General features: G+C 48.3%; 1 protein-coding gene and 1 non-coding gene across 2 annotated transcripts in view; one reads left to right on the forward strand and one right to left on the reverse strand.

Annotated features, from left to right (window-relative positions):
- The first annotated feature begins 3,322 nt into the window (after positions 1–3,322).
- On the forward strand, positions 3,323–3,485 carry LOC123570638 (U1 spliceosomal RNA). The gene has a single exon (XR_006694919.3). It is a non-coding gene; the product is annotated as a U1 spliceosomal RNA (small nuclear RNA).
- A 39-nt stretch (positions 3,486–3,524) lies between these two features.
- DRC8 (dynein regulatory complex subunit 8) overlaps positions 3,525–16,517 on the reverse strand; it is a 168,542-nt gene continuing 155,549 nt past the window's right edge. Inside the window, 2 exon segments of the mRNA XM_015431792.4 lie at positions 3,525–7,533; positions 7,536–7,637. Of these exon segments, the coding sequence (XP_015287278.3) occupies positions 7,400–7,533; positions 7,536–7,637 (236 nt within the window). The 3' untranslated portion in view covers positions 3,525–7,399.

The following is a 16,517-nucleotide window of genomic DNA, read 5'->3' on the forward strand; positions in this document are numbered from 1 at the left end:
ACATTACCTGACTTCAAATTATACTACAGAGCTATAGTAACCAAAACAGCATGATACTGGCATAAAAAAGGACACATAGACGAATGGAACAGAATGGAGAACCCAGAAGCAAATCCACACACCTACAGTTAACTCACGTTTGACAAAGGTGCCAAGAACATACATTGGGGAAAAGACAGTCTCAAAAGATGGTGCTGGGAAAACTGGATATCCATACACAGAAGAATGAAACTACACCCCTATCTCCTACCATATGCAAAATTCAAATCAAAATGGATTAAAGACTTAAATCTAAGACCTCGGACTGTTACAAGAAAGGAGTCTTGATCCAGACTCCAAGAGAGGGTTCTTGGATTTCGTGCAAGAAAGAATTCAGGGAGAGTCCAGAGAGTAAAGTGGAGGCAAGTCTATTGAGAAAGTGAAGAAATAAAAGAAAAGCTGCTCCACAGACAGAGCAGCCCCAAGGCTGCTCATTGCCCATTTTTATGGTTATTTCTTGATGATGTGCTAAACAAGGGGTGGATTCTTCATGCCTCCCCTTTTTAGACCACATAGGGTAACTTCCGGACATTGCCATGGCATTTGTAAACTGTCATGGCGCTGGTGGGAGTGTAGCAGTGAGGACGACCAGAGGTCACTCTCGTCGCCATCTTGGTTTTGGTGGGATTTGGCCGGCTTCTTTACTGCAACCTGTTTTATCAGCAAGGTCTCTATGACCTGTGTCTTGTGCTGACCTCCTGTCTCATCCTGTGACTTAGAATGCCTTAACTGTCTGGGAATGCAGCCCAGTAGGCCTCAGCCTCATTTTACCAAGATCCTATTCAAGATGGAGTTGCTCTGATTCAAATGCCTCTGACAAAACTGTGAAACAAGAAAACATTGGGGAAAATCTCCAGGACATTGGTCTGGGCAAAAATTTCTTGAGCAATACTTTGCAAGCACAGGCAACCAAAACAAAAATGGACAAATGGGATCACATCAAGTAAAAAAGCTTCTGCATAGCAAAGGATACAATCAACAAAGAGATGAGACATCTCACAGAATGGGAGAAAATATTTACAAACTACCCATCTGACAAGGGATTAATAACCAGAATATATAAGGAGCTCAAACAACTCTATAGGAAAAAGTCTAATAATCTGATCAAAAAATGGGCAAAAGATTTGAAGAGTCATTTCTCAAAAGAAAACATACAAATGGCAAACAGGCACATGAAAAGGTGCTCAACACCATGACCATCAGATAAATGCAAATCAAAACTGCAGTGAGGGCTGGGCGCGGTGGCTCATGCCTGTAATCCCAGCACTTTGGGAGGCTGAGGCAGGTGGATTGCCTGAGCTCAGGAGTTTGAGACCAGCCTGGGTAACACAGTGTAACCTGGTCTCTACTAAAATACAAAAAAATTAGCTGGGTGTGGCAGCATGCACTTGTAATCCCAGCCACTCAGGAGGCTGAGACAGGAGAATCACTTGAACCCAGGGGTTGCAATGAGCTGAGATTGCACCACTGCACTCCAGCCTGGGCAACAGAGCAAGACTCCGTCTCCAAAAAAAAACACAAAAAACTACAATGAGATATCATGTCACCCCAGTTAAAATGGCTTACATCCAAAAGACAGGCAATAACAAATGCTGGTGAGGATGTAGAGAAAAGGGAACCCTTGTACACTGTGGGTGGGAATGTAAATTAGCACAACCGCTGTAGAGAACAGTTTGGAGGCTCCTCAGAAAACTAATAGTTGAGCTACCGTATGATCCAGCAATCCCATGGCTGGGTATATACCTGAAAGAAAGGAACTCAGTATATTGAAGATATGTCTGCACTGCTGTGTTTGTTGCAGCACTATTTACAATAGCCAAGATTTGGAAGTAACCTAAGTGTTCCTGAACAGATGAATGGATAAAGAAAATGTGGTAGATATGCGCAATGGAGTACTATTCAGCCATAAAAAACAGTGAGATCCAGTCATTTGCCACAACATGAATGGAGCTGGAGATCATTCTATACAGTGAAATAAGCCAGGCACAGAAAGACGAACATCACATATTCTCAAAATTAAAATCATAGAACTCACAGGCAGAGAGCGTAGGAGGACGGTTACCAGAGGCTGGGAAGGGGACTAGGGGGGTGGGGATGGTAATGGGTAAAAAAAAAAATTTTTCTTTTTAAAAAGAATGAAGAAATCCTACTATTTGATAGCACAACAGGGTGACTATAGTCAATAATAACTTAACTGTACATTTTAAAATAGTGTAACTGGGTTGTTTGTAACTCAAAGGACAAATGCCTAAGGGGATGGACACCCCATTCTCCGTGATGTGCTTTCATAGGGCGTGCCCGAACCAAACATCTCCTGGACTCCACAAATACACACACATGTGACGCACCCACAAAAATTCACAAGAAAAAGAGAAAAATCTCTTCTCGCTTGAAATACCTACAGTGGCGTCTGTCTTTCTGATCGATTTATTGCCTGAAGGAACGGAAGTCTCAATATACTCATTCAGCAACTCTATATGGAGTGCCTAGGAGCAAGGCCCCGCTCTGGGTGTCAGAAATACAGCAGCCAACCAAACGGAGGGAGACCTGCCCTCCGGGAACTTACACTCTAGCAGAAATAGACAGGAATTGATAAGGGCAGGGCAGGTAGGACAGAGAGTGTGGGGTGGGGCAGGGGGCATCCTTATTTCCTAGGGCATTTGGGGAAGGTTCATTGCTAAGAGGAAATCTGAGCTGGGACATGCAGGAAGTGAGAGCCCTGGGCAGGAGGCTGTGTGGAAGAGCATTTAGAGCCGAGGGGATGCCGGGAACAAAGGCCCCGAGGCAGCAGTGCGCTCGGCGTGGTCTACGTGAGGAACAGCGAAGTCAACGGGCCGCTGCGGCTGCAGAGTCAGAGGAGAGCAGTAAGACGTGATGCCAGAGGGATCTCGACAGCCAGCCTGGACAGCCCCAAGGGGTCATGGTAAGTGCTTTGGCTTTTACTCCAAGAAAGAGGCCAGATGGAGGCTTGTGAGCAGAACAGTGACACATCTGACTTATGTTTTATTCAGATCACTATGACTACATGTTGGGAACATAGTTATGGAGGCAAAGACCAGGAAGGACGTCATTGCAATCATCTGGATGACAGATAAAGGCAGCCTAGACCAGGCCAGTAGCCATGGAGGAGGAGCGCTAGAGATAGATGATATAGATATAGATGTAGATACAGATGATATAGATAGATATTGATGACAGATATCGATGATATAGATAGATATGGATGATATAGATAAATGTATATGTGGGTGTATTTTTTAAATTGTGATAAAGGACATACAATATACTTACCTGGCAGGGGAGATACCGTGATCATGAAGATGGTTTTCCCAGAGTGAGGCTCACCTCCTGCACTCCAGGTATGCTGAGCCCTGCGATTTCTCCAAATGCAGGAAACTAAACCGCATAGTTTGTGGTAGTGCGGGACTTCGTCCATGCTTCCCCTGTGTCACTCTTTGTCCAATGAGAGATCATAACTTGATGTCGGTGGTCTTTAGTGTGTAATTTATTTATTATAAAAAATGCATATAACATAAACTTTAGCATCTTCAGCATTTTTGAGTGTACACTGAGTGGTATTACACACATTCACATTGTTGCACACGCATCACCCCATCCATCTCCAGAGCTCATTTCATCTTGCAGAACTGAAACTTTGTACCCATTAAGCAGTAACCCCCCATTTTCTCCTTCCCAGAGCCCCTGGCATCCACATTCTACTCTCTGTCTCTAGGAATCTGAATCTCCTAGGTACTTCAGAGAAGTGGAATTATACAGTGTCGGTCCTTTGGGGACTGCCTTATTCCCTTAGCATAATGTCCTCAGTATGTTGACTGGTCATATTGTGAAGATAGGATTTGGCAGGTTGGATGAGGAGGGAGAGGGAGAAAGAAGGGAGGCAAGGATGATTCTGAGACTTGGGGCCTGCGCAGGGGAATGGAATGCTTGGGAGAAGTTGAGCTGATACACGAGTCCATGGGGTATTCCCCCATCTCTTCTGTCTCCGCCACACACTGCCCCAGCTCTCAGTGGATAGAGGACTCTCTAGGCCTTACTGCAGCTCACATGTCAACAAGGGATGCTGAAACGTTTTCATCTTTCCATCACCCAAATGAAGGAAATGAGGGGCCGTGGATATTCATCCTCCCCTCTGCCAGTGTAAGTAAAACAGAGAACAGATGAGGGAGGAGTGTCAGAGAACAGACGAGTGTCTTAAGCACGGATCTGCACAGCCTCGGGATCAGCAGTGCACTAGGAACTCCTGTGAGATGGGAAGCTGAGACAGTTGCACACACATTATCTTCACCCAAACAAGGAGTGAACATCCAGCCAGAAAAGCTTTTCCCTGCGCCCAGCCCCACGGCACCAGGCAGCTCAGTCCCTGCTTCACTAGCAAGGGATGAGCCCACGGCTTGCTTCTTTCCTCTTCCCACAGCCATCCCCCTTGGTCAGCCCTCAGTTCCACGTAACTGGGGAGATGGCAGTAGAGACCCATGAAATTTGTCGCATCCTCATTATGTGGCTTTTTTGTTTGTTTTTGAGATGGAGTCTCGCTCTGTCACCGAGGCTGGAGAGTGCAGTGGTGTGATCCCAGCTCACTGCAGGCTCCGCCTCCCGGGTTCCAGTGATTCTCCTGCTTCAGCCTCCTGAGTAGCTGAGATTACAGGTGCGTACCACCACGCCCTGCTAATTTTTGTATTTTCAGTAGAGACAGGGTATGGCCACATTGGTCAGGCTGGTCTCGACCTCCTGACCTCAGGTGACCTGCTCGCCTTGGCTTCCCAAAGTGCTGGGATTCCAGGCGTGAGCCACCACAGGAGCTGCAGATGAATGTTTCCTGGAGCGCAGCTTCGCAGTGCTATTCCCTGCTCAGAGCCTTAGCGGTTCTCATTGTCTAGGGCATCAGTTCTAGGGTAGGAGGGATGCCCCAGAGCACATCAGGCATTTTGGAGGAGCTCTCTCCCACTATCTCCAGCCCCTGCAGCTTCTCTGTGAGCTGGACCTTCTCTCCCAACCTCGGAATGCTGGGTCTGCAGCATCAACTCTGCGTGGCCTTCAAGGCCCTCCTGGAGCCAGCCCCAGCATAACCCCGCTATGCTTAATCTCCACTACTCTCGTCCACAGACTCTAAGGTGCAGCCAAACTGAACTATTAATTACTCCCTGACGAGCTCCCCCCTCCCACCTCTGTTTTGCCTTTGCCTAGAATGGCCTTCCTCCTCTCACCACATATTCATTCAGATCCTTCCTCCTACCATGCCCAGCTCCAATGCTACCTCCTCCAGGAAGCCCTCTCTGATATCTCCAACTGGGTGCACTATCTTGTTCCCCAAACCCCCACGGCCATCTCGTGTGGGCTCCTTTCTTGTGACTGTGATTTCCTATAAAATCCTTCTCTCCTATCAGACCATGAACTCTCCAAGGACGCCATTCAGCCACATTCCTATTGGTTCCCCTCGCAGGGCCTGACATGTGTCTTTTAGGCTTCAGAGTTGGTTAAATCAACAAAGAAATGAGACAATTATTTATTTTACTCAGATATTCAACTTAAAAATCACTCAGCGTGGGCACAGCTGTCAGGATCATGTTCGTTTCCTCGCTGTTTGCCGGCTATTAGCATTGTGTCATCACACACAGCCCGATGAGGGGACAACAGAAAAGCATATCTCACTTCTATCATAGGTTTCCATTCACTTTCGGGTTCTCAATTGCCCTGTGTTTCCTCAGTGATACTTCAGACTTTTCAGATGTTCTCATTGACCCATTCATTTTTCTTTTTTTTTTTTTTTTTTTTTTTTTTTGCAAAACAAAACAAAAGCCAGAAAAGAAAGCATTTTGTCCAACAGTCCTAAGAAATTTTCCCTGTAGAGAATGTCATCTAAGTCAAAACAAGGGTTGAATAGGGGCACCCAAATCAGTTATCACTTAGGGCTGTTATAAGAAATGCCAAGACTGGGTGGCTTAAACAGCAAACATCTGTCTCTCACCATCTGGAGGCTGCAAATCCAAGATCAAGGTGCTAGCATGGTCAGTTCTGGCAAGGACCTGCTTCTGGGCTCGAGAGCATTACCTTCCCCCCACATCCTCACATGGTGGATCTCCAGCCTCTTCTCATAAAGGCGCTAATCCCATTCATGAAGGCTCCACTCTCACAGCGTGATCACCTCCCACAGGCCCCGCCTCCAAATACTGCCACACTGGAATTACGATGTCAACAGAGGCATTCTGGGGGGACACATTCAGTCCATGGCCCCCCGTACACGTGAATGTGATATTTGGAAATAGGGTTTTGTAGATGAAATTAAGGATCTTGAGATAAGATCATCCTGGACTCAGGGTGGGCCCTAAATCCAGTGACTAGTGTCCTTATAAGAGAAAGAAGAGGGAGACTGGAGACACACAGACTCCGTGGAGAAACGCAGGAGAAAAGGTCCTGTGAAGGCAGAGAGGCAGGGACGGGAGTGACGCAGCTGCAGGACGAAGAACGCATGGGGCCAGCAGTAGCTGGAGAGGCAAGGGTGAGCGGGATCCTCCCCTGGGACCTGGGGGAGAGCATGGCCCTGCTGCCATCTGGATTTTCTATTTTGAGCCACCAAGTTTGTGGCAACTCACCCTGGCAGCCTTAGGAAACGAATGCGTTAACTCACTGCATCAGTGCACAAAATAACACCCGACTCATTTCCTGGGCCAGCCTCCTACCTCCTACCTATTAGACCCTACCTCTCATTCCCTTTTTCTGTTGTTATTGTTTTTTTGAGGCAGCTCAGCCTAGAGGTGCAGTGGCGTGATCATGGCTCACTACAGCCTTGACCTCCTGGGCTCAAGCAACCCTCCCACCACCTCGGCCTCCCAAGCAGTTTGAACTACAGGTGCCTGCCACCCTGCCCAGCTACTTTTTGTATTTTTTTTTTTTTTGTAAAGATGGGGTTTCACCATGTTGCCCATGCTGGTCTCAAACTCCTGGGCTCAAGCGATCCTCCTGCATCAGCCTCCCGAAGTGCCAGGGTTACAGATGTGAGCCCCGCGCCCGGCCTCTCCCTCCTTTTTAATATTCCCTCTCCCATCGTCTTCCTTGGCTTTCCTCCTCACACCTCCTGCGTTTGGCCCTCTTCCATTTTCTTTCGTTTCTCTTTCCCAACTTCCCCTCATCATGCCAGGGGGACTCCTGGGCTCCGTGCCACCCCCCTAGAAGTCCCCTGTAATGAAGCAGGATTTATGCCTCACACTTCACCGTGGGACAGCAGAAACCTCTCATTTGAAGCAAAAGGCACTGAAAATAAGCAAACAGTTATGCATTTGTCACTACCGAGTCCTAGCCAGCTTCCACCCCACCCCCCGCCCCCTACCATCTTCCTGCTCGTTCAGGTCATCGTGTCCTCTGATACCCAGTAATTTCCATCATTTTCTACATGCATTTCTGTTGGTCTTCTGAGAATTGTGATTTTCCAAAGTAGAAGAGGCACATCGTCTTTCCAGAGCCTGGAAGGTGCAGGTGTGATGCATTGGGGGAGATCACAGTGTGACAAGGACGGGGTGGGAGTGTGTCACCGCCCTTGCTACCGACCCTCCACAGCGGGGAGTGAGCAGAGGAGATAGAACCTGGGAGGAAGAAGAGATTTCCAATTACTTCCTTCCCGGTCCCTTCTCCACTGGAGCCTGTTATTCCTCTGCTGCGGGGCCTCTGAGTTTCCTCTCACTGAGCCAGGAAAGCGCTTAGTGAATAAAGAACGAGTTGTCCTAGCAGTGCACAGATGTCGTCCACGACAGTCAGTGTGAACGAGGGGTCCTGGAGAATGAGCACCCCAGCCCTGCGGGAGAACGTCCACGCCGGCCCCGCGGGAGAACGTCCACCCCGGCCCCGCGGGAGAACGTCCACGCCAGCCCCGCAGCCTGGTGGGCTCTGCCATTCATCAGTCACCTTAGACAGCTGCATGCGCAAAAGCTCTCTTTTTGTGTCCTTTGAAGCTTTTTTTTTTTTTTTTTTTTTTCTAATCAGGCTGGGTGCATGGCTCATGCCTGTAATCCCAGCACTTTGGGAGGCCGAGGCGGGAGAATCACTTGAGCCCAAGAGGTGGAGGCTGCAATGAGCCATGATCATGCCACTACACTCCAGCCTGGGGGACAGAGTGAGGGCCCATCTCTACAAAAATTTAAAAATTAAAAAATTCTTTATCAAAGAACTACATGTGCAAATAATATCAAAAGGCTTATTTTTAAAAACCCCCTGTCCTGGCCGCCCCTTCCCTCCACGCCTGTCCTCCTCCCCTCTGAGGGGACAATTTTGAGGTTTCTGAGGTATTCACCTCTGCTTTTCTCAATGTGCTGGCTCTGTTGTTTCTTGATTTATCCATTGGGGACATCAGCTCTTTACTCTGTGCTGTGGTGCATGACAATTTAGCTCTCACCACACTCGCGGCTCGCTCCTCCTCCCAACAAGACATGAATAAAAATAGGAACGAGCTCTTATTTCTGGGGCTCTCACTAGGTATCAGGCACTGCTATATTCTGACAGGGTGGCCCCCTTCCCTCTCCACGTGGCTCCCAGGGCTCCCCACTCCCTCCCTCTGGTTCCTTCCACCGAGTCACCTTCCCGGTCTGGGTCTGTCCCTTCTCCACGCCCTCCGAAGGATGGGCACCCAGGGCTCGGTCCTCCGGCCTCTCTTCTCCATCTGTGCTCCCCGCCACTCCTTAGTGGTCTCAGCAGTCTCATGGTTCCGAATATCCTCCCTGTGCTGACACCTCCCACGGCCCCATCTCCAGCCCTGACCCCAGGCCCCTCAACAGTGGCCCAATTTTGAGGCTGTGCCTTCAGCAGACAGAAGCAGCGAGGTGTCTGCAGTCAGGATGGGGCTGGCAGACGGACGTCCTCGTCTAGAACTGGTCCTGCCACCTCCCAGGAGCATGGCCTCTGGTGACTGACTTCATAAACGTTATGCTTTCTCTGTACAAATGTTCTTTCTTACCCTGTGGATTGACTATAAGAATCAAGTCATGGCGAGGGTTTTGTAAGTGGAAGAGCCTTACATTAGCGGAACTGGTTGCTATGATTTCTCTTTTTATTTTTTATTTTCAAGACGTGGTTTTGCTCTATAGCCCAAAGCTGGAGTGCAGCGGTACAATCATAGCTCACTGCAGCCTCGAACTCCTGGGCTCAAGTGATCCTCCCACCTCATCCTCCCAAGTACAGACTACAGGCTACAGGCGTGTCACTACCCTGGCTAATTTTTGGTAGAGACAAGGTCTTGCTTTGTTATCCAGGCTAGTCTCAAACTTCTGGCCTCAATGATCTTTTCACCTCAGCCTCCCAAAGTGCTGGGATTACAGGCATGAGCCACCGTGCCCAGCCTGTTATTATTTCTCCTTGTACTCCTCCACACTCCTTTTTCCCTCTCTTAATCTTTCTCATTCTGTCCTTTGTGATCAGCATTTATTTCACAGCCATTTACTGAGCAGCTAGTACGTGGCGGGCACTGTGGGAGACAACAGGGCTCTCGCTTGCACAGGGGTCACAGCCTCACTTTCCAAAGGCCTGGTTGCACCTCGGTCTTTGTTTTCCTCTCCATTTTCTTTTTCTTTTTTTTCTTTCTTTTTTTTTTTCTTTTCTTTTTTTTTTTTTTTTTTTTTTTTTGAGACAGAGGTGTGCTCTCGTTGCCCAGGCTGGAGTGCAGTGGTGCGATCTTGGCTCACTGCAACTTCTGCCTCCTGGGTTCAAGGGATTCTCCTGCCTCAGCCTTCCGAGTAGCTGAGATTACAGGTGCCTGCCACCATGCTAAATACTGTATTTTTAGTAGAGATGGGGTTTCAACATGTTAGCCAGGCTGGTCTCAAACTCCTGACCTCAGGTGATCCACCCGCCTCGCTCTCCCAAAGTGCTGGGCTTACAGGTGTGAGCCACCATGCCTAGCCTTCCTTCTATTTTCTTTCCCTGTCACCATCATCCTACCTTAACCCTCACTGACTCTGTTCTTTAGTAGGTGTAATTTCATAAATGAAACAGATGCTTTGCTCGTTATATTATTGTTGAAATCCATGTTCCTTTTTAAAAACATGGGTGAACACTGCTTCTTTAAAAATCAAAATCTTCCCGGCCGGGCGCGGTGGCTCAAGCCTGTAATCCCAGCACTTTGGGAGGCCGAGACGGGCGGATCACAAGGTCAGGAGATCGAGACCAGCCTGGCTAATACGGTGAAACCCCGTCTCTACTAAAAAATACAAAAAACTAGCCGGGTGAGGTGGCAGGCGCCTGTAGTCCCAGCTACTCGGGAGGCTGAGGCAGGAGAATGGCGGGAACCCGGGAGGTGGAGCTTGCAGTGAGCTGAGATGCGGCCACTGCACTCCAGCCTGGGGACAGAGCGAGACTCCGTCTCAAAAAAAAAAAAAAAAAAAAAAAAATCAAAATCTTCCCAAAGTAACTTCCTCTCTACTGAAGGGTCTCGTATTTATCTTTTTTTCCCCCAGAACCACTGGCTCTTTCCAGAAATAAGCTTCTTGACAAGTTTGTGTGCACAAATGCAGATATAAATATGCATATTTGTGCAATTTACAAAGTCGTACAATCCTCGAAGTAGTTGATCCTCACTTTCATGTCTTCCTAAACAAAACTGCAATCCAGAAAATAAAAATATCCCTTAGAAAACCCCATCGCTGTCTGAAGAGCTTGTGGTGATGATGATCTCCATGGAGCTGGATGAGCCTCTGGGTCTGACAAGTGTCTTCTAATCTGAAGGTTTACACCCCGGTATTTGTAACTGTGCCCCGTAACGTTCTTTTCATAGTATTAAGCGTGTCCTAGAGCCAGAGTCTGGTTGGCTGGGGGCCTGTTTCTCAAGTCTGCATGGTCCTGTCAGAGGCATTTGAATCAGAGCGACTAGGGGCTGGTAAAATAAGGCTGAGGTCCGCTGGGCTGCATCCCCAGCCCGTCAGGCATCCTAAGTCACAGGGGGAGGTAGGAGGTCACCACAAGATACAGGTCATAAAGACCTTGCTGATAAAACAGGTTGCAGTAAAGAAGCCGGCCAAAACCCACCAAACCCAAAATGGTGATGGAGTGACCTCTGGTCGTCCTCACTGCTCATTAGATGCTAATTATAACGCATTAGCTAAGAGACACTCCCACCAGCTCCGTGACCATTTACAAATGCCACGGCAATGTCAACAAGTTACCCTATATGGTGTAAAAGGGGGATGAACCCTCAGTGCCAGGAATTGCCCACCCCTTTCCCTCATGAATAATCCACCCCTTGTTTAGCATATAATCAAGAAATAATCATAAAAATGGGCAACCAGCGGCCCTCGGAGCTGCTCTGCCTATGGAGTAGCCATTCTTTATTCCTGTTTTCTTAACAAACTTGCTTTCGCTTCACTCTATGGACTCCCCCCAAATTCTTTCTTGGGCGAGATCCAAGAACCTCTCTTGGCGTCTGGGTCGAGACTTCTTTCTGGTAACAGTCCCACTATCTGTGGAAGCCGCAGGGTCCTGCTGAACGTGTGAGGACAATCTGGTTTTCTGGGAAAACCCTCAGCCCCAGCCATTAACAGGGCAGGACATATGGGGAGGAAAGAGCCTTGACATGGTTCCACATATTGAAAACAAAATTGCATTCCAACTATAGTTGCTTCTGCCTTCTAAGATAGGTGTCATGATTCATGTGATGTGAAAATCAAATCCTTGCCTTCCCTTTGGCTTACAAAGCTTGGTGATGTAAAACTGAGAGCATTTGATTGAGCTGCAGCATATGATAACCACCAAGTGTGTGCAGGTGCTCGCAGCCCTGAGGGGAGAGGTGCAGGATGGGTGGTGCCTTGCTAAGCAGAGGCTTTGGAAATGCCGCAGGAGGAGGTGGGAGAGTGGAACTGCTCTGGGAGGTGAGGCAAGGGGCTGACCGTGAGCCAGAGAGGGAGAGTCAAAACCTGGGGGAAGGCGGGGCTACAAAGAAAGGACAGAGCCAGGGAGAAATTTCCCACAGCAGCTATGGTGAAAAACACCTTTTTAAATGGGCGAATATCACGGATGCTCATAGCAACATTCTCATAATAGCCAAAAAGTGAAAACAGCGCAAATGCTCATCAGCTGATGAAGGGATAAGCAAACATGGCATCTCCAAACCGTGGAACGAAGTGGTGTGATCCTGAGTGGGGTCTGTGAGGCACAGCAGGCTCGGCCGGCCACGGTAACCACGATGGGCCCGTTGCTGGATGGGACTGGTCGGCAAGTGAATACGCCGAGGCACAGGGCTGTAGCAGAGAAAGAGGTTTCATCGGAGGGTCGCCGAAGGAGGACATGGGAGGAGACCTCAGAAGCATCTCCCTGAGGAGTCTGGGGTTTTTAAGGGCTGGGGAGTAGAGACTGGAGTGTGGAGATGATCGACTGGTCAAAGTGTGCAGGGTGGAGTCACGGGAGAGGGAGATGAAGCTGTATTTTCACGCAGATCACATTCCTCTGTGGGGGGCTTCAAACTGGTTGGTGTCGGCTGTTTTGCTGGAATTCAGGATCTGAAAAACACCTTAAGCAATTCTTAAACAAAAGCCTTATGATTCTAATGTCAGAGATCCCATCTATTTTAAACAAAAGCCTTATGATTCTCAGGTCAGAGATCCTATCTATAGGAACAACGGGGGTGCAAACGGTATCTGGTGCTACTTCACTGTCGGTTACAAGGAAGTGGGTCAAAGTGCAGGCTGACGGATGCTTAATTACAACTATATTTCTGTCCAGAATTCTTCTTAACCCTGTGAGGATGGCTTCACCATATCGTGCTCAATCATGGTGCCAAAATGCCTGTCCTGGGGCTGGACACCTAGAAGTCCCCTCCAGGCCAAGTGACGGAGTCTGCGAAGCTTGAGAACGTTGCCACTGTCAGCAAGCTGCGGTGCTCATACCATGAGAACAGCCTGGTAAAGGAACCCGTCAGAAGACCCTCAGGGGACCACCTGGAGCTCTCCCTTATTCACTGGCCAACAGGCTATTTTTCCTGTTGGATGGGACAGACAACGTGGTACCTAGTGACACCAACTTCATGGACACGTGGGTGGCCACATGGAGGAGCTGCTAGATGAAGGGCTATGAAAGCTTCTGGTATCTCCAGCTGCTGCCATACCCAGGAGCTGGTAAAGAAACCCGGCTTAAGACAGGTGTGGTGTCTCGGCCTGTAATCCCAGCACTTTGGGAGGCCAAGGAGGGAGGATCACTGGAGCTCAGGAACTCGAGGCTGCAGTGAGCTATGATCATGCGACTACACTCCAGAATGAGTGATAGAGTGAGATCCTGTCTCTAAAAATGTATGTATAAGACAGAAAAAAAGAAACCTGGCTTAAAAACAGTGGTTAACCAGAGTGAGTGCCACCTGCACCCACCTCAGCAGAAGTTAATCCAGGGCTGCCAATCCAAAGGCAAGGTGGTGACTGCCTATAGTCCCCTCAGCTCTTGTGACAGGTCTGGGGGATCCCTGCACCAAAGCAATCACAGCCAAGCACAGTAAAAAATAAAAATAAACAAATAAAAACGCAGCCCAGGTTCTGATCTGGTTTCCCATGCAGAGGAACTTGGTGGTAATTCCTACCATTTCGTGGTGACACTGGAACGCATTGCTGAAAACTTGGAGGTCTTTGACTTTCCGCTGAGCAGCCTGATGTGACCACTGTAGTCAGCGGCAGCGGGGACGGGAGGGCGACGGGAGGGTCTGCGTCTTGGTGAGCTGTGCCTGCTGCAAGGATTACCCCTTCAACACTGAGCTTTAAAGCTGCAGGTACCTGCTCTTCCCCAAGTGCCCGGCACCTCTTTTTCCTGCTTCAGTTTTTCTAGCAAGTGTAGTACGGCCTGTGACCCTTAACAGCGGGTCAGCGACCTGCCGACTGACCAGCAAGGGTGTGGTCAGGTTGATGCTGAGTCCAAAGAGCAGTTTGTGTAGATGAGACGTCGCTTTCAGATTTCTCTGCCCTTTTTCTTGTCCAGCTGGGAGAGGTACATCCTGAACACCCTTTTCCAGTCAAAATGAAGCAAAATCTACGGTCCAAGTAGTGCCACCTGGAGCTACGTTTTGACTGCTGGAACTGTAATCCCTGCGGCCACTCTCCTTGCCACAAATAAAAAGTGCTTTTGTGAGCTTAACAAAAAGGAGTGAACTCAGGATATATATTACAACATGGATGAACCTCGAAAGCCTTATACTAACTGAAAGAAGCCAGACACGAAAGGCCACATATTGTATGATTGTGTTTATATGAAATGCCCTGAAGAGGCAAATCCACAGACACACAGGAAGATGAGTGGTTGCCGGAGGATGAGGGTGGGGGAAGGGGAACTGCTACTGGACATGGGGAATCTTTTTAAGATGATGGAAATGCTTTGTAAGTAGACAGGAGTGATAGTTACACAGCACTGTGAAGATGCTAGAATCCACTGAATTGCACACTTGAAAGGGGTGAATGTTGGCTGGGCACAGTGGCTCACACCTGCAGTCACAACACTTTGGGAGACTGAGGTGGGAGGATCACTTGAACCCAGTTTAGACCAGCCTGAGCAACACAGCCAGACCTTGTCTCTACAAAAAATTTTAAAAATTAGCTGGGCGTGGTGGCATGCACCTGTGGTCCCAGCTACTCAGGAGGCTGAGGCAGGAGGACCCCTTGAGTCCAGGAGGTCGATGCTACAGTGAGCCGTGATTACACCACCTGCGCTCCAGCCGGGGCAACAGTGAAACCCTGTCTCCAGAAAAAAAGTGGGGAAGGGATGGTGAGTGTTGAGGTATGTGAGTGACTATTATATAAGCTGTTTTTAGTAAATGAGCTAATATTAAAATTTAAATTGTGTGCTGTCACATGCTACTAAGTCACTCCCCCTCGTTTCTTCACCCTTCGTTCAAGGTGTACCACATACAATGCCATGCATCCAGGTACTTCTAAGCAAATTAGAGAAGGGTCATGTCCTGTATTTGGATGAATATGGAGAGAAGAGAACAGCTAGACAAAGCAAGATACAGACAGGAGATCAAGAGTTAAGGAAGCAACCGGGCATGGCGGCTCACGCCTGTAATCCCGGCACTTTGGGAGACTGAGGCGGGTGGATCACTTGAGATCAGGAGTTCGAGACCAGCTTGGCCAACATGGTGAAACCCTGTCTCTACTAAAAATACAGAAATTAGCCAGGCGTGGTGGTACGTGCCTGTCATCCCAGCTGCTCAGGAGGCTGAGGCAGGAGAATCACTTGAACCTGGGAGGTGGAGGTTGCAGTGAACCGAGATCGCGCCACCGCACTCCAGCCTGGGTGACAGAGCGAGACTCCGTCTCAAAAAAAATAAAAATAAAAATAAAAAATAATTAAGGAAGCAAAAAAGTAGATGCAGAAGTAGCTCGGAGAAGCCTAAGACCTGTGGGCTCCTGGGGGTATTTTCAGTAGGGGAGCCAGAGGGAGGGGCTGATGGTTTGCCTCCTGTTAGAGGCATGGGGACCGCGGGGATATTTGCTGATGCTGGACAGCCCTCATTTTGGTTCAGATCCATTCCTCTCCCCCACCCGGAACACACACTTTAGGGAAGGCCAGCCCTGCCTTTGGTAGTAGAGGGGCAGCACTGTCTCAGGCCTAAGCCAGGCAGTGATGGTTCCAACAGGGACTTGGCTGATCAAGTCAGAAGGAAGTTCCAGACTGTCGTTTCATGTCTAGGGTTAGAAGTATTCTTTCCTGGTAACCTATCTCTGTAAGGGAAAGGCCATGGGCTGCCTCTGCCATCCTGAGGATATGAGGAAAGGGGCTGCCTGAAAATGAAGCCAACCCAAAGAAACAAATCCAAGAATTGGATTCTGATGATGGCATCTGAGCCCTGGATCAAGCTGCATCTGAAGCTATGTCTGCTTTTAGACTCTTCTGTTACATATAAGCCAGTTACTTCCTTTTATGGGTTCAGCTTTCTGTTACTTGGAACAGCAACGATCACATCTATGGTCAGATGATAATTTTGTAAAATACAAAGACTGTGCAAATACACCTCAGTATTTCCCTATTATATCACTTATTTCTTTGTCACAGGTTTATAAAAAGGGGCATAAAACTTCCTGGAAATTCTGCCTACATAACATTTGTATGAGTTTCATAATTAATAAAAATATACAAAAGTTTCAAAACTAAAGAAACTAAAGAAAAATGTAGTTGACCAAATTAATTTTGAACTATGTTTGCCCTAAATATTTTAAAAATAGAAGTCTATGCTTGACCAATGCAGATGAACCTGGCTTAACACCATTCCTGCCAACACCTCCGCTGTCCGCGTTTGGTAAAAGGCCAGGTGTCGTATTGTTTGAGGCTTTAGTGGCCTGTAAGTCAAAGTGGGCCAAACATCATGTTGCTCTTAACCGGTAATCTGCCCAAACTGCATGATTCCACGTTATCCATGTGTCACCCCCGAGGTGCCTTCCCACTGGAGAAATTCGCTCAGAAGCTCTTCATGGAAGGTGCTAAGTGACAGGTGTCTCTGTATCTGAAGTGGA

Source organism: Macaca fascicularis, chromosome 1 (genome assembly GCF_037993035.2).
Source record: "Macaca fascicularis isolate 582-1 chromosome 1, T2T-MFA8v1.1".
NCBI classification, from domain to species: domain Eukaryota; kingdom Metazoa; phylum Chordata; class Mammalia; order Primates; family Cercopithecidae; genus Macaca; species Macaca fascicularis.